General features: G+C 55.9%; 1 protein-coding gene across 4 annotated transcripts in view; it reads left to right on the forward strand.

Moving 5' to 3' along the window:
- TXNRD2 (thioredoxin reductase 2) overlaps window positions 1-24274 on the forward strand; it is a 48505-nt gene that overhangs the window by 18455 nt on the left and 5776 nt on the right. For all 4 annotated transcript variants that reach the window (XM_032311515.1, XM_032311514.1, XM_032311516.1 and 1 more), the window contains exons 9-12: window positions 8064-8083; window positions 8949-9040; window positions 11618-11792; window positions 20986-21122. In XM_032311515.1, coding sequence (XP_032167406.1) covers window positions 8064-8083; window positions 8949-9040; window positions 11618-11792; window positions 20986-21122 — 424 coding nt within the window. The remainder of the gene's footprint in view (window positions 1-8063; window positions 8084-8948; window positions 9041-11617; window positions 11793-20985; window positions 21123-24274) is intronic.

Consider the following 24274-nt stretch of genomic DNA (forward strand, 5'->3'; position numbering starts at 1 on the left):
GGTGGGGCTGTTGCCTGTCTTGGAAGTGATGACCTGTGTATTACCAAATGGACCAGCCACTATCTCGGGCAGTGGTTTTCAAACAGGGTTCCTGGAACCGCGGGCTTCCAGTGGGTCCATCAGGGACATCACAGAAGAAGGATGTTCCAGGAGGAGAAAGTAAGGCCAGGTCGTCTGGGAAATCCGTTGGCCTTTCTACAGGCCTTGATTAAACATCCCCTTTCCCCTGGCGTGAAACTTGGGCTTCTCTGAAAAGCAGCAAAGTCTCCAAAGTTCTCAGAAACTGTAGCCCAGGAAATGAGACGTGCAGTGTGTGAGCAGTTTTACACTCCCTGAGTGGGTATTAATGCACTAAATGCATTTCCTGTCCCCACAGAGCAGACCATGGGGGGTTCCAGGTCCACACAGGCCCTGGGAGTGGCGGCTGGGGGACACCGTGCTCTTAGGGACTGGAATGGCCACCAGAGGGCAGCAGAGGCTTTGTCGTCAGCAGGCTCTCCACTGCCTTGGGACTTGGCTTTGACAAAATACAGGTGGAAAAGTGTGCCAGGGAGGATGGCTGTGTGGGCACAAGTGTACGTATAGGGCAGTGTGTGTGAACGGGCATGCATGTGCTCTCCTCCTCGATGTTTCCCACTTCCTGAGGCATCTCTGGCTGGGGTCAGGGCTTGATTCCCTTGAGTGGATGTGCTCTAGTTCATCTTCCCACCACTCACGAGTGTCTCACTAGGCTCTTTTTGTCGGCGTTATGAAATGCTGCGGTGAACACCTTTGATGTGCATCTTATCTGCTGGCATAATGCTTCTTACGTGTTTTACATACCTTTCGGGGGTGGGGGGGTTGTCCTGTAAGCAGAGAACCCAGGTACAGGGCTTCCCACGTCCTGCTAGCAGGTGCTCCCTCCTGGTGGGCTGTCCCCCATTTCCAGGCACACCTCTGCCTGCTCCCCACTTCCCCCTAACAGGGCTGGGCCATCAGCTTTTTCATGAGCGGGGAAACAGGAAGGAGCCTCTCCTCCTGCTCTAGGGGCAGGGGTAAACGGCAGTTGTTTCTGCCCCAGGCATGTGTGGTCCCTCCAATGAGTGTGGTCAAGCTCACGCTGACTTGGCCCAAGGCATGTGTGGTCCCTCCAGTGAGGTGGTCAAGCTCACACTGGCTTGGATCCCTCTGTCTCATTCCACTGGCTCCCCAGGCTGTGCTTTCTCTTTTTACTTGGTGATATTATTTCATACAGAAGTTCGTAATTTTCATGCTGCGACACTGATCATTTTTTTCCTTGGTGCTGAACTGTCTGTCTGCGTTACCTGTTCTTTTATCTTTAGCTCCCTAAGGGGTTAAATGTGACCTTGAGTCTATTTGCCCTTGCTATTTTTAGTCGTTGTTTCATGTATTTACTAGCGTTTAAAACTGAGTGTGTCTGTGAGTGTGTGAGAGTGTGCGTGTGTGTGTGTGTGTGTGTGTGTGTGTGTGTGTTGTTGTCAGCTTGGTCAGTGGCCTACTTTCTATCAGTTTTTCTTTTTTCTTATCTGTTCCTTATCTTCCAGCTGTTTCACGGGCTCCGGCTGTGATCTCAGGCCATTTTGACCGCACGTTTTCTTGGCTTGTCATGTCATTTCACTTGCGTGGTGTACAAATGGTTTTTTATTTATTTATTTATTTTTTTCCTAACCTACCTTAGATCTTTCTTTACACTTAATGGCTTTTAGATTTATTGCGTGTTCAGGAAGGCCTGCTCCACCCCCAAGATAGCTTTCGAAAAAGAGCCCCTGTGTTTTCCTTTAGGGCTTCCATAGGTCGCATTTTCCTCTACATTCTTAGGGTGTTGGCAGTTCATGTTTGGTGTGGCATGGTGGTGTGGTGTGGTATGGTGTGTCATGGCAGGGTGCACCCGGGCTGCTAGGGTTCCGGTGTCACTGACCAACAGCCCCACAAGCCAGTGAGAAAGCTCCGTCCCTGAGTGGAGTCCAGTCCCGCTCTGGCTTCTGACTCTGACTTTTCTGTATTACTGGCCCAAGTGCCTGGCACTGGCCTCAGATCTCCTCAGTTTTCTTTTGCACTGATTGCTGTGGGTGGAGTGTAGACCCGTTCTTCGAGCCTCTCCATAGTGGTCCTCCAGCTGTGGTTCAGACAGCTCCAGCTGCCACTGGAGTGTGTGTCCTGTCTAAGGCCCCCGTGCACTTCGGTCACCTTAACCTGTAACCAAAGGCCAACATTTGCTGAATCCCGGTCTTCTGTCAAATTAGTTCCTATATCTTCTGTTGTTTCCTTTGTTTGCTGTTTTCCTGTCTCCATGTCCAGGAAGGGGTCAGTTTGCAGTGATCGCCTCTCGAGCCACTGCTCACAGGAGGCTGGGTGTGCAGAGAGGCTGGCCTGGACCATCACTTGGGCTGGGGAGGTTGGGAGGCCCAGGCGCGCCGGGTGCCACCAGTACTCAGCGTGGTGGCCCAGGGCCTGGTCCCTTCCTCTGCAACCTTACAGCCAGGGCAGCCAGGCCGGGAAGACACCACCCCAGATCTTTAGGCCGGGAGAGCAAGAACTGTGTTTATTTTCTTCAGAAATAAAACATTTAGAAGATTTTTTTTTTTTAAAGGAAAAAAAAAAGCTCTTTCGTTTAGAAGGAATCTAGGTATGTTATTGTTGAAGAAAAAAAAGTGTTTGCAATGTATCAGTCACCCGTTTCGTTCTGAGCATGATTTATGTGAGGAAATGGTTTTTTTAAAAAATTAAGCTGGAGATATATCCCTGTACGATGCTTCTGTGAAAATGCGGCTTTTGTCCGGTGCCGTTAATGCAAGTTGTAACAGTGTGATATGGGAGGCACTGTTTACATGCTGCATTCCTCTCCTGCAGTCAAAATAAGCCCGGAGGGTCTACAGTAGCATTTCTGTATTTTATCAGCTTGGGCTGGGGCTGAGGGGGAGGCCTCCACTCACACTTGGAGGGGCTGTTTCTGCCAGATTTATTTGCCTTATAAATATTCCCTGTGTTTATTTTAACTCGCCTTTAAAATGGAGCTGAAATTAATATGGACCTGAGGGCTGGCCCCCCGGCCCTGTCGTGCCTCCTGTAGCGGGTGGGGCATCTCCGCTGGGTCCCGTCGGGAGGCATGGCCTGTGGTAGAGGGTACCCAGCGAGTGTGGTCCCCACCAGTTAGCTCCCCACGATCCCATCAGAGATTCCCGAGGGGCATGGCTGGCCCCGCGTCCCTTGTGTGCTCTGCAGCATGCACATGGGCTCTCTTCCCTCCCTCCCTTCCCATGATGGGGCATGGGCAGCATCGAAACCTTTTGGGGTGCATTCAAGTGGAGCACAGGGGCCAGTAGCCCTCGGGGGGGCCCACAGCCCTTCAGCCTCCTTTGGTTGTTCCAAATCTTTGTCCCCTTGAGGCACGGACCCCGGTGGCCACAGAGGTGTTGTGCCTCCCAGACATGTGAGGAGCCCCTCCCCACTGTCTTGCTTTGCTTGAATCCAGGCCTGGGGAGCCCAGGGCTAGAGAGATGGCAGAGAGGGGATGATGAAGCCCAAGCCCGGCCTTTGGGAAGAATGAAATAGTCTTCACGACATGGCTGGGTGCCCGGCTTGGCACCCCAAAGTGACAGATCATGTATGGAAACCTCCACTGTATGCAGCATGAGCTCCCAAGTCTGTGAAGAGGGCCCTCGGAGGCCAGGCTGGGGCTGGGGGGAGCCCTGGTGCCCCAGACCCTTGGAGCCACACCCTCGGCCCGAGATGGGACCACAAGATTGGCATCTACTCAGCCTCAGCCACCTGAATGCCAGCTTTGTGACTGGCACAGGTTGAAGAAGTAAGGAAGATTCTGGGGGAAGAACAGGGTCCCCTGGGCAGGGAGCAGGGAGCCCCTTCAGAAGTAACAATCAGGGGAATAATGGTCACTTCCAGAAATTATCGACCACCAGGGGAGGAAGTGGGGGTGCAAAGGGAGTGCGCTGCCCTTCATGGGGAGGCTTAGAGATGGCATCTGCGTGTCCCAGATGTCCAGCCCGGCGACTCCCCGGCAGGTGGAGGGAGGGTGGAAGGGAGAAAGGTAGGTCAGCTCCCCACAGTGCCTTCAAGGAGGCAGGCCAGAGGATATCGACTCCACCTTTGATCCCATGGCCTGGTGATCTTGGCTCACTCAGCTGGAGGACCACCTCTTCCACGCCCTCTGGGCCTGGGCATCCTGGCTGGGACCTGGGCCTGGCCTCCCAACCTTCCCCGGGCCAGGATCTTCAGGTCTCCACCGCCTGTAACAGTTTAGGTGCCCTAAGGGTGGAGAACCGGGGTCACTCTGCTCCACACCCCCTCGGCTCCCCAGCCCAGCCGGTCAGCACGCCTGCCTGGGGTTCACTCCAGGTCTGCAGGCTAGCTCTCTGCACAGCTGGGCTCTGAGCTGGCAGCTTGGGGGTGACCCCAGTGCCATCACCTTTCTCTGACGGCAGAGGACTTGAATGAGACCGTAGCTACCTGGGGCAGCTCTTCCCCCACGCTGGCCTGATACACTCACTACTCTTCCCAGTTGCCGGCCGAAGAGTATCCTGCCTTCCACAGCTGCTCTGTCCTTGTGGCCCAGAGCTCTGTGCAGCAGGGTGTTTCTTTAACTTAGGCTGACCTTATACTGCCTGTCAGACCTGGTCCTAGAAAGAGCATTTTGTTTTTGGACCCTTATTTCAAGTCTGGAAGCTGATTAGGTATTATGATCATTCTTCTCTTTCCCTGAGCACAAAAGGGAAGGATAAAATTTTATCCTGCAAAGAACCACAGCCATTGGGTTAGAAAACCTCCTTGCTGTGAATTTTTCTCATTTCCTGCTTAATACCCATGTTCGTTTGGTGTGACACCTTGTGTCCAGCAAAAGGGAGACAAGCTCTCTGCCTGCAACTTGGCTACCATCCCGTAAAGTTCTCTCCCGGGTGTTTCGAGGGCTGCTGGGAGGAAGACAACAAGGAAACAACAACTCGGGGTGGCATTGTTAAGAGGCCAGAACAGAGAGGCTCTGGCTGGGTACAGGTGGGCCCAGTGTCGGACCCAGATAGGTAGGATAGAGCTGGCAGATCCCAGGCAAGCCTGGAGCTAGCCCCCACTGGGGAGGAGGCCTTGCCCCACGCCCATGGCCTTCCCGGGGCACCTGCTCTCGGCAGCCCGCCTGGCATTTCCTGCACTGGTGGGGCTGCCAAGGAGCCAGGTGCCCGCTCTGAGGCCCTCATTTTGTGTGTTCCCCTTTGGGGAGGGGATCAGGGGCCTTCAGACTCGAGAGGCAGGTGGAGGGCTCTTTAAGCTGGGGCTTCGAGGGTCTGAATTAAGGCTTTTGTTTCTGCTTCCTCCCCCATTCAGATTTTGAACAAGAAAGCCTGCCCTGTGATTAGGCTAATCCCACGGTTGTTACAGCTTCACATGAAATGTTTGCACACCGAAGGGCACAGACAGTAGGGTTGCCCAGAACACATGTACGATTGCATCAGGGGCTCCCAGGATGGAAGGTGGTGACTGGCCACATGGGCCAGTGCCCTTGTGTCCAGGTCTCTTAATGTAGTGACAAGGTGAGGGTTTCCATCCTGCGGAGGCTCACTTGGGCCCTTCCACCCCGGACCTGACAAGCTGGTCCTGACTTCTGCTGCTGCCAGCACCCCTGTCCTGTGGCAGGTCAAGGCCGGCACTGGTCCCTGCTCCTTGGCAGCTGACCTTGGCCCCGTTGTCCCCAGGCCCCCTTCCTGGCCAGGAGTCCCCTCAGTGCAGTTTCAAGGCTACAAAAAAAAAAACCAAAAAACCAAAAAAACGAAACAAAAAAACCCCCAGAGCCCCTCTTCTGGCCCTCCCTCCCTCTTGCGATCTAGAGACTCCAGAGTCTGTCTGTCTTTGCTCTGGCGTTTTCCTACTTCAGCTCATTTGAAGGGAGTTTTCTGAGTTCTTGGAGCCTGGGTTCTGCAAAGAATAATGACCATTTGACAAATTGGGGGTTGGGTGGAGTGAAAACCAGTATTGTTGATAAGACAAGAAGAGACTTCAAATTACCTTCCAGAAGGCAGGACGCATGTTTGTTTATGAGATTTGAGCTCTACACATGCAGTCAAGGCACCCACTTTGGAGTGGCCGAGCTGGCTGGCACCAGCCTTCTCCCAGATGTGCCCTCTGTTGGCAGCTCAGAGCTGGTGGCCTGAGAAGGGTGGGTCCCCGTGACTGGGAGGTGAGAGTGGGAGGCCCAGAGTGCTGAGGTGGCTCCGGGATAGGGGGACCTGGGGGTTCCGCATCTCTGTGGCCGCCTGCCTACTTCCCTGTCCGGCTTCCCAACCACACAGGGCAAGAAGTGGTGAGGGACCAGGGGGCAGCAGAAACAAAGCAGTCATGCCGAAATCCGGAGACTGCCCTCCCGCATCCTTAGCAATGTAATACAAGGGTCTGGAGATGTCCTGCAGGCAATAGCTGGCAGCTGGCTAGCTCCTGCTGGAGGGCCCATGTCCCAGAGGCCAGAAGTCTCCAAGACAAGCCAGGACAGCCCTGTTGTCCAACAGAGGGGCTCCCACATCACACGACAACATGATGTGGCTGTGGCTTTCACATCTTAGAGGAAACCTTGTGCTTCTCACCACATACATCGAGCACAAAAGAAGTTAGATTGTGTCATTTTGAAAATGTCCCTCCGCAGAGACCTACCTGTTACACACCTGTTGTGTTGCCACATCCACGTGTGGATCCACGTGAACGCCACCGTGTCTGTTTCTTAGACATTGCCAGGCCCATATGGGACCCCGAATGCATCTCTGTGCTCCTGCCAGCCGCGGGGCCTGGTGTTCTTCTCAACTTTCTCATGCGGTGAGCTCTGTTCACTCGCCCCAAGCGTGACTCCAGCCCAGTTCTGTCCCCAGCCCCCGAGAGGAAGCCGTGTGCCAGTTGCCTCCCGCGGGGCACCTGCAGCAGTATTCCACGGGATAGACTGCTTTTTGAAATGGAATTATATCATTAGTACCTGCCGGGATTAGTGCTGACATTGGGCTTATCCGTCCTTACATCACCTCCTCCTGTTCAAAGGCTGAAGGGGTGATCTGACAAGCCCACCCACATGTTGCCACCGGGGCCGGGAATTTTCGGTCTGTGTTAGGCTGTGTGCATGTGTGTGTGTGTTTGTGCTGGTGTGCATGTGTGTTCACATATGCAGAGTGGAGCTGAATCACAAGAGAGGGCTTATGCCACTAGGGTAGATATTTTAAAAGATTTTATTTATTTATTTGACAGACAGAGATCAGAAGTAGGCAGAGAGAGAGAGGAGGAGGAAGCAGGCTCTCCGCGGAGCGGACAGCCTGATGCGGGGCTCGATCCCAGGACCCTGGGATCATGACCTGAGCCGAAGGCAGAGGCTTTAACCCACTGAGCCACCCAGGCGCCCCTAGGGTAGATATTTTAAATGACTCTTCTGGGTCCCAGTGTCCTATGTCTCCCGCTGCCCCCAGGTGTCCTCATCTTTGCTCCAGGGAACTGGCCCTCCTGGCCCTGGCCTGTGTGAGGTGGGGCTGGACAGCCTGGCCTTCCAGGGTCCGAGGATGTTCTGAATAGCCACTGCTTTCCCAGAATCCTCCCTGCTGTCTGGTGCCCTCCCCATTCTGCAGAGCATGTCTGCCACCGGAGATCCAGAGGGAACCCCATGGCAGAGTTTACATTAGGACAGAAGGAAGACCATTCCCCTTGTTCCACTGGGCTTTTCCTCCACACACCCGTGGACCCCACATTGGTCGCTCTCCTGGGATCTCTCGCAGGACATGGGCTCTTCTGTCACTGACCACTCACATCCTTCACCACCTGGCAATTTTCTGATTCAGGGACACTGTGTTTGTCATTTATCTCACAGTCAGAGCCTCTGGGAAGTGGGTTTTGTACCTTGGGACAACCTGTTTGAACAGTGAGCCTCAGCTGATTCATCAACAGTGACACATCAGCTGACCAGGCACCTTGCAGGGAAGCTCAAGGGCCCTGTCCCCCCGGCAGAGGCCCCCTTCAGGACAGCTGCACGGGGGCCATGGTGAGCCACGTATGGTACTCACCATTCTTTCCCTCTGTGTCCTTTCCTCTAACAGGTTGGTGGTCGGGGCCAGCTGTATCCTTTGCTGGCGTACAGGTGACAGCCGGCTGTGCTCACAGGCCTGAGAAGGGACACCCGGTTCCTACAGCCCCTCCCCCATGGCCCTCCCATCCAGCAGGGAGGACCGTCTGCCGCCTGGAGTCAGGCGTTTCCAGGGCCACTCAGGACAGATGACCTGTACCCGGGGGACAATTTGAGGCTGACCTTTGAGGCTAGGGCTTCCTGGAGGCATTTCCTGAGCTGTACACTGAGACGCCTAAGCCCTTCAGGGCAGCTGGACACAGCCGTGAGGCAGGTGATGCTCCCCGGAGAGCAGTCCCATCCGGGCCTGTTCCTTCAGAAGGAGTGGTAACACCAGAGAGGCTCAAGGGAGGAGCCAGGGAGGATCTGAGGTCAGGAGAGGGGATAGCTGAGGGAAGGGGAAAGCTGGGGCTGCTAGCTGGGAGCCGGGTTCGAAGGTGGCTCTTCCTGTTCTTTCCTGAAGGACACTCTTCCCTTTTGCTGCTACTCGGACCCCTTGGGGGTCCTGGCACCAAAGGCTGACATTAAATTGCAAGGAGCCTGGACAGATGCCCCATGGAGGCAGAAGCCACCTGGCCTTGGGTGCTGGAGAGTTCCCCTGTGCCGTGGCTCTCAGAGTCCCCTCCTCACTTTGGGCATGTGTTCCTGAGGTTGGGGTGCGGGAGGGGGTCTTTGTGGCTTGTGTTGGGAGCCTCTTCCAGGCTGACTGGAGATTGTGGGGGAGCAGGTGGCTGGCCAGAGCACTGGGGGTGTCTGGCCACAGCTGCTGCTTTCCCAGAATCCTTCCTGCTGCCTGGTGCCCTCCCTGTCCCTTGGCTCCTGATGTCATGATCCATTAGCCTTCCTTAGCCTCTGGCAGACGTGGCCCTGGAGTGTGCTGGGTTCCTCACTGGTCTCGGATTGGACACCACCGTCATGATAAGAAGCATACCCCTCCGGGGCTTTGACCAGGTATGGCCGTGGGTGCCCCAGCTCCCACCCCGTGCTCTCTCCCAGGCGGGCGCAGGTGTGGTCGGGGAGTGAGGTCTCAGTCTTTCAAAACTGGCCCTTGTGTTGAGTGAGGAGATTGTTCCTGAAACAGAAAACACCTGCCAGAGTGTGGAAGGAGGGGCTGGCCCATGGAATGTGTGGTAACGTCCCCCCAGATCGAAGGGACATTGCTGGGCACGGCAGGCCAGCCTCATGGATCACAAGGTTGGGTCAACCCTCTAGTCCCTCAATTAGAAAGCAGAAAGAATGTGGTGGCTAGTCCGCTGTCCCCCGTCTTCCCTGCTGAACTCCTCTGGTGTCTGAGCAGGGTGCCACCTCTGTGGGGAGCACCAGGTTGGGAAGCAGGTGCCAGACTGGTAAGGCCATGGGAGCCTCAGGAGGTGGCAGAAAAGAGGAATGTATGAGTCAAGACGAGCACTTGGTGGCTGTCCTGGCTGGCGGCCCACCCTGAGTGCTCAGAGTGTCCCACACAGCCTCTGAGGCCCCGCCAGTTCCACGTCCTGTCCACTGCATGGGGCCAGCGCCTCTCACGGCCTGCCTGTCAGTTGGCCACTCCTGACAGCCACATGGCAGGAGCTCAGAGGGCCACCCTGTGGGGTCTGGAGAGTACAGGTTGTCCTGACCTGCGTTAGGGCCATAGACGCCCTGATGATGGCAGAGGCATCCATGTCAGGGGCACGTGGTTTGCTGTTTGTTTGTTTTTTTAACTAAAATTCTTCAAGGAAAAGCCACCTATTAAAACCCAAGTCTAGGGGCGCCTGGGTGGCTCAGTGGGTTAAAGCCTCTGTCTTCGGCTCAGGTCATGATCCCAGGGTCCTGGGATCGAGCCCCACGTCGGGCTCTCTGCTCAGCAGGGAGCCTGCTTCCCTTCCTCTCTCTCTGCCTGCTTCTCTGCCTACTTACGATCTCTGTCTGTCAAATAAATAATAAATAAAATCTTTAAAAAAAAACAAAACAAAAACCCAAGTCTAGGGCTGTCACTGTCAAGATGTCAAAATGTCCTCTCACGTGCCTGAGAAGGAAGACAGACCCCTGTCTGTCTGTGCTCTCCGGCCTTGTGAGCTCTTGCAGGGGTGGGGAAGCAGTGGGCCCGCCATGTACAGCGCCCAGCCCCAGCCCACCCGGTAGATGCTGTATATGCTGTGTGCTTGCTTTCTTGCTTTCTTTCTAAGATTTTATGTCCGAGAGAAAGAGAAAGAGCAAATGAGTAGGGAAAATGGCAGGCAGAGGGAGAAGGAGGCTCTCTCCTGAGTGAGGAGCCCTATGTGAGATTTGATCTCAAGACTTCGGGATCATGACCTGAACTAAAGAGAGACCCTTAACCGACTGAGCTAGCCAGGCCAGGCGGCAACATCTGGGAAGGTCTCAGTGCCTCGGGCCATGGGTGGAGATCGCCAGGCGCAAACCAGACAGGAGCCACATGAGGCCACGCTGTAGGACACTGAGAAGGACAAGGCCTATGAAGTGGGGGGCCCATAGGGACAGGGACCACTCAGAAGACTGGCCTTCCAGCCCAGGCAGAGGTTGGAGACCGATGAGAGCGGATGCCCTGGGACATGGGGGCACAGTGGGGAGGCCAGGTGACCCAGGCCCTGCCTCAGAAGGATGTGCAGCCCCGGTGGCAGGCACATGGTCTGGCCATGTGGCTCAGTTGGGCCCAGTAGTTCCCCCATGGACTGCAACAGAGACTCCAGGCTCGTCAGGAGTCCAGAGGGAGGAGCCGCCTACACTTGTGTTCCCGTGACTCATGTGACAGTCCTGAACAGGCAGGGCTCCTCATGGTGTATGTCTCTATATGAGTGGGCACCAGAGGATTTAAACAGTGACTTTTATTTCCTCTTCAAAGAGGAAGCTTTGTCTGACTGGGGCTCTGGCCAGCACAAGCCCTGCCACCCCCCCCCACCCCCACAGTGGCCCCAGGAGCTGAGCCCCCATCTGCAGCCAGGGGTTACAGAGCCTCCGAGGCTGGGAGGAGGGAGCCCTCTCTGCAGATGCCAGGGTCCACCTCCACCCACCCCCACCATGCGTGTTGCCTTGTATATCTTGGTGGGGAGCAGAGGGGCGCACCTACTGTCCCAACTCCCCAGAGGCAGAGAAGGTGATAGCATTTGGCAGTGGTGGCAGGAATGGAGCCAAGTGTCATCTCGTTCAGCCAGTCCAGAGCCCCCAGGGGAAAGGGGTGCTTCTCTGTCAGTGTTTTCAGTGAAGACTTAGTTAATCGGCATGTAGAGAAGACCCTGAAGGTCAAGTGCATCCTAACCCAAGGACCCCAGATTCTCGGATTTGGAGCTGGCATCGGGTGCTCTCCCAGCTCCGCCCTCCGTTCTACTGAGAACAAGGGGACCCAGAGGTGGGGGTGGACAGAGGCTCCCTAGCAGCCAGGGGGCCTTGGACCTTCCCCTTCGAATGGACCTTTCTTGGGCTCCTCTAGGGCTTTTTCAAGCAGGCAGGAGACCATGTCCTCTCCTCCCACAGTCGTTAGGAGTGGATGTTCTCACTGCCACCCGGGCCTCACAGCACATCTCTTATGCTTTGCAGCAAATGTCTTCCTTGGTCACGGAGTACATGGCGTCTCAAGGCACCCGGTTCCTGAGAGGCTGTACCCCCTCCCGAGTACAGAGGCTCCCAGATGGCCAGCTCCAGGTTACCTGGGAGGACCCCAGCTCTGGCAAGGAGGACACGGGCACCTTCAACACTGTTCTGTGGGCCATAGGTAAGGGCGCGCCGAGCCACAGGTGAGCCGCATGGAGACCAGCAGCATCGCCTTCCCCTTCCTGCTGTCTCCAGGGCTCCCCTTGTCCTGCTGGCTTTCGGGTGGGCCAACTGTCATAGCATACCTCTTAGGCCATCGGAACAGCCCGTGGAGGTGTTTCCCTCACCTCCAGTGGGTTGGTTTGAGCTCTGCAGGAGTAAATGCCTCACTGGCTTTTGTGGAAACCACACTTTGCAGATCTCCCAAGGTGACGTCAGTGATGGGGCCGAGGCCTTGGGCCTTCCTCTGCTGCACATGGCTTGGAAGCCAGCGCACCCACATGTGGTTGTGTTCTCATCCTCCCATTCTCTGAGAGGTGTGGGTCTAGCTCGCTGTGGGGAGAGGGGGGCGAAAGTCGAGCAAGCATGGCTGGACAGAGTTAGCCTGTTGCTGACATTGCCGGACGTACTCCCTCCCGGGCCGGCTCCTCCCTGCACCGCAAGGGAGCAGGATGGAGAGTGGGGATGGAGTAGGGAGACACCTGCCCGGGGCCTGGGCCTCAGCTGGTCTGAGGGAAGGGACATGGGCTCTGAGGAAAGGCGCCCTGGCCAGGAGCCAGGCGGGAAAAGCAGAGAGCTCAGAGTGTCCGTCGTGAGCCTGCCTGTGGCTGTGAGTGGGGTCTGGCCCTGTGCACTATTTCCAGTTCACCAGGGTCTCTTTGCACTGAGCCTGGTCCATTGTCCCTCCTCCGTGAGCCCGGGCTCAGAACCATGTAGCCGTCAGAATCCTCAGCCACCCCCACGTCGGTTTATCAAATGTTTACTGAGTGCTCAGGGGGGCCGTCATGTCAGCGTCTGTCAGGACCTGGTTGGCCTAGTCCCGGCATCCCCTGCGGGGAGGCTCCCAGGAGGAGCCGGGCTGCGTCACAGAGCAGTGTGCTTCTCAGAAGCACTTCTCTGGTTTTCCTGAGTCCTCAGAATGCTTGGAAATCAGACCATGAGATAAACTCTGAGGGAGTCGGGGCCCTTCACTTGTGTGTGGTCAACACAGGCAGATTTAAGGAGCAAGGAACACTCCTTGCAGTTCAGTTAGTGCCTCTTGCCCAAAACTTAGTAAATGGCCATAGGAATACTCTTGTTCAGTTCATAAAAGTAAATTGAAGTACGTTTATTTTGGTAAACACCGTGAAAGATTCTATAACTATTCAGGTCCAGAAGTGTAAGTTGACATTTATCTTAAAGTCCGTTCTAAAAGGGGCAGTGGCAAGTCTCTCCCCTCCCGTCTGCACTCCCAGCCTCTTCCTTTGTCCCCTGATAACACCTCGGAGACCCCAAACACCCACATCCCTTCTCTCGCTGTTGGACAGAGGCAAAGGCCTATGCCAATATGCCATCCGTTCAGCCTACGCTGAGGGCAGCAGCTCAGAGGGCAAGGGGCTGTGCCCTGGGGAAGCCTCGAGGTCCTCCCAGCTTCCAGACAGGTCCCTGGTGGGTGACAAGCCAGGCCCCCGGTGCACATGCCTGCCCTCCCCTCTGCAGGAGTCCGTTTTATTTTCTGTATTTTCAAAAAGAGCATCCCCCAGACAGTCTGCCCAATGTGATTGATGCTGGGGGTGGAAGCTTTTCACAGTCCTTGGCCTTTGACCTTGCTTCCCGAGGCGGCGCTGTGGTGGCGGCGGCGGTTTCTGGCACGCCTCCTGGGGCTGTACGGGCATGTGCTGACTTTGCTGCTAGCTCCCGGGCCAGGTTTTGTAAACAATCGGGAGCCACTTCCCAGTTTAACAACTGGGAATGTTTTATGCCGGTTTACTCTGATAAGCCTTTAGCCAAGCATCGTTTCTGCTTGCAATGAAGGACGATCAGTGGGCCAGGAGGTTAAAATAAAGCTCCCCTGGGGGCCGAAGGGCTGGCCCAGCAAATAGCTCCGGCACCGTGGGTCCTGCTTCAGTAGCGAGTGCTGCATGCACACCGGCGGGACTTTGACGTGTGCGAAAAACAGGAGGGAAGGATGGCCCTCGTGTCAGGAGGACACACAGCAAGGGCCACGAGGAGCTTCCGTGGGGCCGAGCTTGTGCTTGGCACCTGGGTCAAGGCTGGTGAGGATGGTCTGCGCAGGGATGGCGAGGAGGGCCCTGCAGTCTGCAAGCCCGGGAGGACTCCTGAGCCTCTTCCTCGGCCCAGCCTTGATCTCCACGTGGTGGATTAAACACATTAGCAGTTAAAGCAGTTAATTGCTGTGCAGGGGGCCGGCTCATTGTTTGTCTCTGAATCACCCACCCACACCAGGTGTCTCAGATAATAGACTGGGAACTCGCAGCGAGGAGGATTTCCTGTCTGCAGATGTGCCGATTACGGTGCTGAGTGAAGACAGTCAGCCTGCGCCCGCCGCGGGCTCGAATTCACCCTGTGCAGTTAACCAGTTGTGGCCTGAATCCTCAGCCATCGGGGGCAGCCGTTGTGGGGCGGGGGGGAGCAGGGGCAGGATGGGGCAGGACAGGGACACTGACGGGACACTTGCGTGTGGAATCGCTTCCCAGCTGGAGCTCGGCTGAGGTTCAGCTTTGACTTTGTTTCCGAGGCTGGACGAAGGGTGGCTGGAGCAAAGCCCTGGGAAAGCCGGCCGCTCAAACTCTCCTGTGCCCCCCAGCATCTCTAGCCTCCTGGAAGGTTTCCTGGCCCCCTCTCGAGGCAAGGGTGGACACTCTTGGTTCTTCCCTCCCTGGGCCACGAGAGTCCTGCCCACAGAAGGCCCAGTGTCCCCACCACCCGGAGTGCCAGGAAGGGCCATCCTGGCCATTCCTCAGCAGCCCAGTTGGTCTATTAGGAATCAGCCACTTCCTCTGCCTCGGACTTTGTCTTAGCAGGGAAATTGGTATCGCCCACCTGGGTGTGAAACCCACAGATAACTTCCAAGTCTCTAAAATGGCATAAAGAGAGCCAGCAGGTGCCAGAGGCCCGGCTTTCTAGTTTCTTGGTTTTGTTTTTGTTTTTGTTTTAAATCTTATTTATGTATTTGGGAGAGAGAACATGGGGATGATGGTGGTAGAAATAGCAGAGGGAGAAGGACAAGCAGACTCTGTGCTGAGCACAGAGCCCAACGGGGGGGCTTGATCCCACAACCCTGAGATCATGACCTGAGCTGAAGACCTGGATGGTCCACTGACTAAGCCACCTAGGTGCCCCCCTACTCCGGCTCTCCAGCTTTAATCCAACCACCATATTGAGGACCTCCCTCCCTGTAGAGCCCACTTACACAAAGTGTACCCATGGACCACAGCCGGGGAGGTGGTGGCACCTGTGGAGACAGGGATGGGGCTTGCGGTATCCGGGGAGTGGAGTGCGACTGCCCAGGGTGGGCTGCAGACTTGGGCTCCCCTCTCTACCACGGGGACTGCTGGCTTTGGTTTCCAGGGGGCCGCCTTGCTCAGCTACATTTAGCTAATGGCTCCTCCATCCCACAGACACCCCTTTGAGTCCTTGTGGACCGTCTCCCCACCCCCCACCCCTGAGTGCTGGGCAGCAGCACTAGGACCTGGAGGCAAAACAGAAGTGAGCCCCCAAGGCTGGGGATTCATGGGTGTGTGTGGGGGCGATGTCTCTTGAGTCCAGCAAGAAGGATGAAGCAGTCCAGGCCCCTGTGCCCCCTGATAGCCATGAGAAGAGCCCAGGCTGGTGTGGGGCTGCTGGAGAGGGACTAGCAGGTGGAGCGTGGGTGCAACCTTGTTGAGAGAAGCCCAATCCAAGGCCCCTGGGCCTGTTCTTTGGGGCCGTGTCATGCTGTGGCTGTAGGAAACTGCATGCGGCTGTGTTCCTCCCAGGGGGGACCTCGGAGCAACCTAACGCGTTGTGACAGGTTCCCACACATGGACTCCCCGGGTCACCTAAGGCCCACCTTTCTCAGCTCCCCAGGCCTGAAAGGGGAGCACTGCTCCGCTCGTGAGCCTCACATATTCTAACACCTTTTTATTTCAGTTTAAACGTCAAGTTTGTAACTAGCCACGTGAAGAGAGACTCCAGTCTGTGTGTATGTGGTGTGTTTTCTTGGAGGGAAAGGAGATGTTCAAGGAGTTCTTCCTGTCGGCCCCTCCCATAGGCCAAGGGAAGCGGCTGGGCCTTCCCCTGGCCCTGGGTGATAGACCCCAGCTCGTGAGCCAACACTATCGACTCTGGCTGTCATTCATCTCTGCTGTGGCTCACTGTGGCACCAACCCATTGCAGAGGCAGGGCAGCGGGAAAACAGCCTCCGTGCTCGCAGACTGGCCCTCTGCCCTCAGGGAAGCCCTGCACTGGGGCAGGCCGGAGAGCTGGCTCCTGCCCGTGTCCGGGGTCACCGTGACCCCCACAGCCGTCAGACCCAGACCAGCCTACCTCCGCACTTACGGTCTTTTTACCAAATCAGATTCAATATTTGTGATTAGAACTTAGTGGAAGCAAGTTGTTTTTTAAAAAAAGAAGAAGAAAGTCTTAGTGAAAATGGTTATAAAGATAAATAGGCATCTTTTTTTGTTTTGTTTTTGCATTAATGTGCACTATCTAAATTTTGCAAGTGCTACTGGGAGCCGTCAACCAGCAGGAAGGTTATATTGATATTTGTAATTGTTACAGCAATAATTACCACCTACCAGTGAACGTGTCCCTTTCTGGGGGTTCCCGTGGACCAAACTGCCACTGGGCCTGGGCTGGAGGCTGCACCACGTTCCAGGGCTGGCTCTGGGGGTTTAGGGCCCATATGAGCTTATTTTATGTGTTGTCGGTGCTGCACACAGGCTTGAATGGGAAAGGCCCATGTTGTGTTTCATGCGGAGTGGACAGTGGTGAGAGGTGTCCTCAGGTTGGCCTGGGGGCCAGTGGCAGGTGCTGGTGGTCACAGTAAGCCTCCAGCCTCAGGTCACGCTAAGGTGCTCGGGTCGTGGTAAGGCTCACTTATTCATTCAGCAAACGTTGAGCCCCACCTGGACCCCAGGACAGCAGGTTGGGTCCTCTGCCCTGTTCTTGGGGCCCCTAAGGTGTAGACTGGGGTTCTGGGGCTATTTTAGAAGGGGCCATTTGAGAAAATAAAAGGAGCCCTTCGCTGTTGTCATCCTTTCCCCTAAAGTCCCAAAGATGACAAGAGACACATAATAAACTTTTTAAAAGGTAAGCCTCAAGGGATCTGACTAGAGGTGCCAAAGGTGTGAGTTCTGCCTTCCCTGTAGTCCCAAAGATGACAAGAGACACATAATAAACTTTTTAAAAGGTAAGCCTCAAGGGATCTGACTAGAGGTGCCAAAGGTGTGAGTTCTGCCTTCCCTGTCTGGCCCAGGGTGACTCGCAGGCCAGCCTATGGGGAGTGGCTGACTCTTGGGGCCCATGCATGTTTCCCCCCCACCAGGAGGGATGCCAGGAGGGGTGCTCTGTGAACCTGTGTGAAGCTGTTGGTCCGGTCTCCTGGACCCCCACCCTCCTGATACTCGCCTGCGTCTGTGTGATCAGAGCCCCTCATTCGCCCTGTCATACTCCTGCTGGCACTTAAATCTTAACTTATTATACGGATTGCCCTTCACTCATCGGAACGTGTGCTCCAGGCAGGCGTGAAATTGGAGGGAATGCCCGTTTTCCTGTAACAGGGAGACAGAGGCCCAGGAAACTGCATATGTCCAGTTGTCTGTGTCCCTGGGCCCAGCTGAGCAGGTAGGAAGGACCAAAACTGCCATCTGGGGAGTTTTTGACCTTCAGCTTTCTCCAGCCTTCTCCAGCTGGCTTGGTGAGCGTGGGGGCCGGGCTGCCTCCCCAGACCAGTAGCGGCAGCTGGTGGAACTCTGGGGCTGTGAGAGGAGTGCTGGTCTGGTCCAGCTGCCCCGGGAGCTCTCAGGCTGATTGCGGCTTCCTGCACTACTTCAGGGCCCCAGGATGTCCTGGATGCCAGAACTGTCTTACGTTGGTAACACCAGGGTCACTTAGAGGGACTCAGCAGACGAGGCTGAGCCTGGTGATGGAGGCATCTCTAAGGACCCATCCACACATTGGTTTGGACTCTGCGTCTAAGGAGGAAGTGAGAACATGTTTGTTTCTGGAATCTTGACACCCTTGTTGTTTGCAGTAAATAGGAGTGTCACTCAGGTATCATGTGAGAAGCTCTTGCAAGGCAGTCAAGTCGTGGAGATACGCATAAATGAAATTAAAAAGGCAAGGAATGGGCAGTTTACAAGAGGAAATACAGCTACTGAATATGTGGCCCAAAGTCCTTAGTTTTACTGGTAAATATACTGGTAGTCAAAGAAGTGGAAATTAAAACTTCAGTTAGAGGGAAGGAACAAGCCCCAGAAGGGGCCACCATCCAGGCACAGCTCCCTGCCCTAGGCCCGGGGAAGCCCTGCCTGGTCGGCGGGCCTTCCTCTGAGGACTGTCCCGAGGAACTAAACCGACACACAGACAGACTGCCATCCCCATGCTGGTGGTGTCCAGGGAGCAGAGATCCGGGAACCAGGCCTGGGAGCCGTTCAGCTGTACTCAGCAAGCCCGAGCTGGGTACCAAAGAACCAAGGCCCCAGGGAGCAAGAGATCCCGGGCCTTCCGCAATTTGGGCGTATTCTGTCTACCCCTGCTGCTGCTACCCCTTTTAAATTTATCTCCATATTCCTTGAGACCTGGGATGTGGTTAGACTGACATCTCTGAGGTGTAGGGTTACCGTGGTTACCACGAGGCCCAAGGAAATGCTTCTGGTCTCCCGGGACCTGCCAGGCAGGAGTGCTGTGTGGCCAGCGTCAGAGCAAAGTAGTCTGTGGGCAGCCGGCTTTGTCCTTGGACACTCCAGCCTCAGCCTGGAGCAATCGCCAGGAGACCGTGAGCCTGGCAAGCTGCTGGAGGCCCTGCTCCCTAAAACCAGCAGTCTGGGGTGGAGCCTGAGGGCTCAGCTCTGAGTCCCCTACCTGCAGGGACTCTTGGCCCACCCTGCAGACCCCCACCAGGCCTGCCCACTGGGCCCAGCTCTTTCCTTGCTGAGGCGCAGCTACCCTTCCAGTCCCTTCCTAGTTGCAGGAGAAGCTCCCAGGTGACAGCTGGATCCCCTACTCAGGAATCAGGCCTGGGGCCCCCATGCTGCCTCCTCCAGGCAGGAAACTGGCCAGCGTGGTGTGATGCGCTCCGCACACCCACGCGTCTCTGCTCACTCAACTAGGGCCAGCGTTGGTGCCGTCAGAGGGCAGGGACCTCCAGAGCCTCACATCGCGTCGCCAGTGTCTGGTATGCTGGGCAACGGGCGTCCGCCCACCCAGCACCTGATTCTTGCGGCCAAGCACACTGAAGAGGCCAGAGCCGACTCCCCATGAACTTGAGAAGCACGGCTTAGCTGAGTCTCTGTGTTTTGACTTCCCACTCTGGGAGAGCAGCTGGAGACTTAAGGTTTCCCTTTCACAGGACTTGGTCTTCCAGATGCTCAGCTTGGCATCACCAGCCACCCGATCTCTCGTGTATCTGAGGCAGCACGAGCTGTGGGAATTGTGCCTTTGAAACCGTTCGTCTTTGCCTTTAGGACATACCGGGAGCTGCCTCTGCCCTCCCAGGGCCCCCCAGGAAGAGCTGACTCCACCACCCCTTGGCTTAGTGAGACCACACTGTCTGAACTAGGGGAGACCTCTGCTGGCACTCGGCGGTGACAAGGCCCAGGGCTGGAAGCATGTGAAGCTTGGCAGGGAGGCTGCTGCCGCTGTCCCCTGCTCCTGCCAGCTTTGTACCCGAGAGTTGCTCACCAGGATTAGCCAAAAATGACTGCACCCAGGGGTGGTTATGGTGTGTGGTTTGGGCTCTTCCTTTCTGCCCATTTCTATTCTCTGCTCTAGAGGTCTCCAAGCTGGGGATATCTGCTGGCCAGGTGCCACAGGCACACGAGAGGAGGAGCTAAGGGCTTGTAGCGTGGAGCTGCCTGAGGCCAGGCCTCTAGCCCCACTTGCTGCCAGAGAAGGTTTGCGGGGCCTGCCCCGAGACCCTGTGCAGGGCTTAAGTCTGTGCCTTCTCACTGCCTGCTCTGGAGGACATTCTACTGCCCAACTCTGGGGACACAGGGCCACTGCCTATTCACACAGACCCAATTTGAGGGCAGGAGAGACGCATAAATCCATCACGAAGCACCATCCTGAGCATGGGCCTGCGGGAAGAGCATCCCGTGGGAGGGTGGGAACACCGGGGTCGCAGAGAGAGTGAGAAGGAGCATTCCCTATCCCAGGAAGGGCCATGTGGGGACTCAGGAGGCTGTGGGCTCACTTGGGGCCCACAGGCGTGCTCTGCAGAGACTGAGACGCACATGCACCTGGCACTGCTGGAAAACATGTGTACAGGCTTCTTCTGTGAGAGCCCGGGTTGTGTATGTCCCCTGTCTTCCCCTCAGGGCCCGATGCCTTCAGAGGCTGTAAGGCCCTGTCGCACTGTGTCCGCAACTACGGCTACAGTGACCTTTGATCATGCTCTGCTGTGTCCACAAGGCATCCAGGCCCGAGGTGGGCTGGCGGGCTCCCCAGAGCCTGGCCCCTGCCGTGGGGAAGGGTTGAGATCACTGTCCAGGGATGGGGCGTGCATACTGCTGGGTCATCTCTACTTTTAGACTTTTTCTGTGGTCAGAGCCATTGGAACTTCATATTAAGAAAATGGAGAATGAATGAATTTCCAACTCAAATGTGACTTCACGGGGTTTTGCCTGTCTTCTTTGAATGGCTTGTAAGCTTTATTGTCAGGATCTAATCATACAGTGGAAATATGGGTTGGCGTAGTCTCCTGAGCAAATTATCTTGTCTGTGCTGGGTTATCCAATTTGGCCCCTGGGTTTCAGATTGTTTACAAATTATAGGGACTTTTTTTTTCTTTTCCACTTTTCTTTTTGGTCGTTTGAATATGTGAACTGCTTATATAATTAAAAAACCAAAATTGTATCACAGGACTTTAGAGAAGTCTTGTCCCCGTCTGCTTCCTCCACCCCTTTCCCTTCCTTTCTGTTCCTCCTCATCCTGCTTCCTCCTCTCGTCAACTCTGTGCAAGTAACGGTGTGGGGCTGCGTGCGTGTGTGCTTTGGGCGTCTGTGTGCTTGCGTGTGTGTGAGGCTGCAGAGGCCGACAGCCCCTCGACGCTGTTGTGCTTGATATTTGACCCATGCCAAGTGGGCATGCCGAGAAGCATTCTGATTCGAGGGAGGAATCTCAGTGGGAACTGCTGAACGTCTTTGAGCCTTGCACTTTATTTCCTTCAGGTCGCATTCCAGAAACCAGAAGCCTGAATTTGGAGAAGGCTGGAGTACACACCAGCCCCACCAGTCAGAAGATCCTGGTCGATGCTCGGGAAACCACCTCCGTCCCCCACATTTATGCCATCGGAGATGTAGCAGAGGTAGGGCCTGTACCTACCACCTGGTGTCACTTCCCCGTCCCCCCACCCCAGCTGGGCCTCAGGGACCTGACGGGGCTCACAAAGGCTGTGGGCCAAACCCCAAGTACTACTGGTAGTCTCAAGTGCTGGGAAGGATTGGGCACCAGCCTCTGCTTACTCAAATGTTTCTGTGGGGGGTGGGGGGCTGAGGGGAGGCTTAAAAACGAAGAGCACCATCAGCAAATCCCTCTTGTCTGCTCTGAGGGAGGGACATCTGTTTGCACACAACATGGGCCTCGACTTCCTGAAGGTGGGCTCACGGTACAGAGCCCTAGAGATGCTCCTGGTGGGCCGATCCTTGGGGCTGTCTGGCCCTGTAGCCCTGGGCATGACCTCCTGACCTCAGTTTACCCTCTCATCTGAGGATGGGTCAGTACTGTCCCTGACTGGGCTGTCAGATGGGGACACAGCCCCACTCACCAGGCCTGCCTGCTCCTCCCCTTGTGAGTCCCTGGCAGAAGCCCTGCCCCCCCCAGCCTGGGAGGCATCTGGTCCGCACCCCTCCCCTTTTCATGGCCCCATCATGGCTGGTCAGTCATGGGACCCCTGCTCCCCCGACCAACTTCCCAAAGCCCCTGGAGCAGTCAGCCTCTCCTATACATTTGCATCATGGCTTAAGGAAGGTGGCTCAGGTGGGGCCCTGGCCAAAGAACCCTGAGAGATACACCAGGGCCCCCAGACCCCAGCAGGGCTCTTGCTGGCCAGTCCTGCCAGCATCATCAACATGTTAGTCCTAGGACTGCCATTACAAATCATCACAAGCTGGGTGGCTTAGATTGATAGAACTGTATTCTTGCACATTCTGGAGGCCAGAAGTCTGTGTGGACAGGGCTGGGCTACCTCCAAAGCCTCTAGGGGAGGACATGTCGTCATCCATCAGGCAGTGCAGACTTGGAGCTACAGCACTCTCTGCTGGTCTGTGTGTGTGTGTGTGTGTGTGTGTGTGTGTGTGTGTGTGTGTTTACACGCGCATGCATGTGTGTCCTTGTTTCTTCTTGGGACCCTCATTGGATTTAGGGCTCACACTAAGTGACCGATCCTAAATGGTCTCAATTCTTTCCTTAATTACGTCTGCAAAGAGCCTCATTTCCAAACAAGGTCCCATTCTGAGGTTCCAGGCAGACATGAACTTGGGGGATGCCTTAAACCCGCTGTGATGTGTTCTAGCATCAGCCACTTTTCTGGGCTCTTTGACTGCTGCAGGAACAGACAGAAGTCGTAGCTCTTATGGTGACACCCTGGTCGGAGTCACAGATTGATAAGTGAGTAAGTGAACTGTTTGAGGGAGATGTCAGAAGATGCTTAGTGTGGCGGTCAAGGGAAGACCTGAGGGAGGAGTAGAGCGAGCTAGAGGCCCAGGCCAGCCCAGTAAGGATGCTCGTGCCTGCCCCAGAGTGTAAGCACTGCCCTGCCCCCACTCACCCCAGAGCCCACTTTGGGAAGTGCCTGGGGGTGGGGGAGCCAGAATCTGTGGCAGGTGGGTCCCTGGGTGGGGCATCCCAGAGCTGAAGGAGTACAGGTGGCAGTTGTCCCCATCCTTCCCTCAGCCTCTGCTGCAGCTTATGGTGGCCGGTCTTCCGGAGAGTCTGACACACTCATGGAGACAGACCAGGGCAGGAGACCATGCAAGGCTGGGCTTTCCCTTTGTTCCTGAGGGGCCAGCCTACCCCTCTGGCACAGGCCCATCTTGCAGAGACTTGACTCCATACAAACCCCTCCTACAAGGACAACACGGCCCCTGCTGTGCCCATTGTACCAGACGGATCACTCCCTAGCTGTGCTCTGTGCTGGCACGTGAACCACAGGGCTGCCCCTTGAGTCCCTCAGGCTGCCCGTGGACCCAGGCTCATGAAGGGGAGCAGACCACCAAATGGAGACAGGACCCCAGGGACAGCTTGCTGGAGCGTGTGCTCAGAGCTCCAGCCCATCTTCCCACCAAGTCCTTTCTGACTGTCCAGTTGACCTGTTGGTGTGGACAGAAGTGAGTGGCTTCACGTGCCCCCTGGACCGGGCAGTGCTGTTGCTCACGTGATCTCCGATGGTGGAGACGTGGCATTCTCTGGTGGCCCCTCTGTGTTCATCCTGTGTGCTGCACTCCAAGATAGCACCCATGGTCCTGGGAGAGAGTGCCATGCAGATTATACCAGGCTTTCTGCATACCCCAGGAGCTGAGTGCGAACATAGAGGAAACCATAGTATTTCAGACTGTTTTGCCAGAAATAGTACACACAAAGGCGGCATCTACTGAAATATTAAATCCACTGAGTTGGAAAGGTCCTTCAGGGCAGTCCAAAGAGTTAACACTAAACCAGTGGTCCGGTGTGCAGTGGGGAAGAGTCCCGCAGGCGGGCGGGGCAGCCATTGTCTGGTGACATATTGTGCTGCGCGCATGGACGTTTCCGCACTTAGTCAGGCCCGGTGGAATGCACGGGCTGCTTTCACGAGTTTATCTCTGCGGATCTCTATTCATTTCTGGAATGTCAAACAACATCTGCATTTCCTGCTGCTGCAGAGGTGATTGGCAGCCGGTCCCAGGCCGACGCGTGTAGGAACATGGGGGGCTGTGCACCCCCCCACCCCACCCCCCTGGCTCCTGGAGCGGGACACACCCTGCGACGGAGGGGCCTCCAGCAGCAAGGCATTCGGATTTGGGATTTGTAATGGACTGTAACGTGCAAGCCAAGCTGCATGTCAGGCACACACGAAATCCTTCCAGGGCCCGTTTTAGCCTGAATCCTGGTTACTACCGACAATTAAGTAGGAGCGTGTACTCCGAGCTCTGTCCTGAGGGCAGCTCTCCAAGGTCACCAACATGAAGAAGGGGTTCAGAGGGAAGCCACAAGTCAGGGTGGGTAGTGTGGCGGGGCTCACTGGCAGCTCACCTGCTCTTCCAGGGATGGGGGCCATAACCGCAGGTGGCCCCCCAGAGCAGGACAGGGAGAAGGAAGCAAGCAGGATAAGCAAACTGGCCCAGGGCCCTGCGCCCAGAGACAAACAGGCTTTGGAGGTTTTGGACGGGGAGAAGCTTCACTAGGAAGGCATGGGCGGCGGCAGGGGTCCTGTGGAGACTCCCCCAGACATGCTGAAGTAACCCTGGGCTCCTCCCATGCATC

Source organism: Mustela erminea, chromosome 13 (assembly GCF_009829155.1).
Source record: "Mustela erminea isolate mMusErm1 chromosome 13, mMusErm1.Pri, whole genome shotgun sequence".
NCBI classification, from domain to species: domain Eukaryota; kingdom Metazoa; phylum Chordata; class Mammalia; order Carnivora; family Mustelidae; genus Mustela; species Mustela erminea.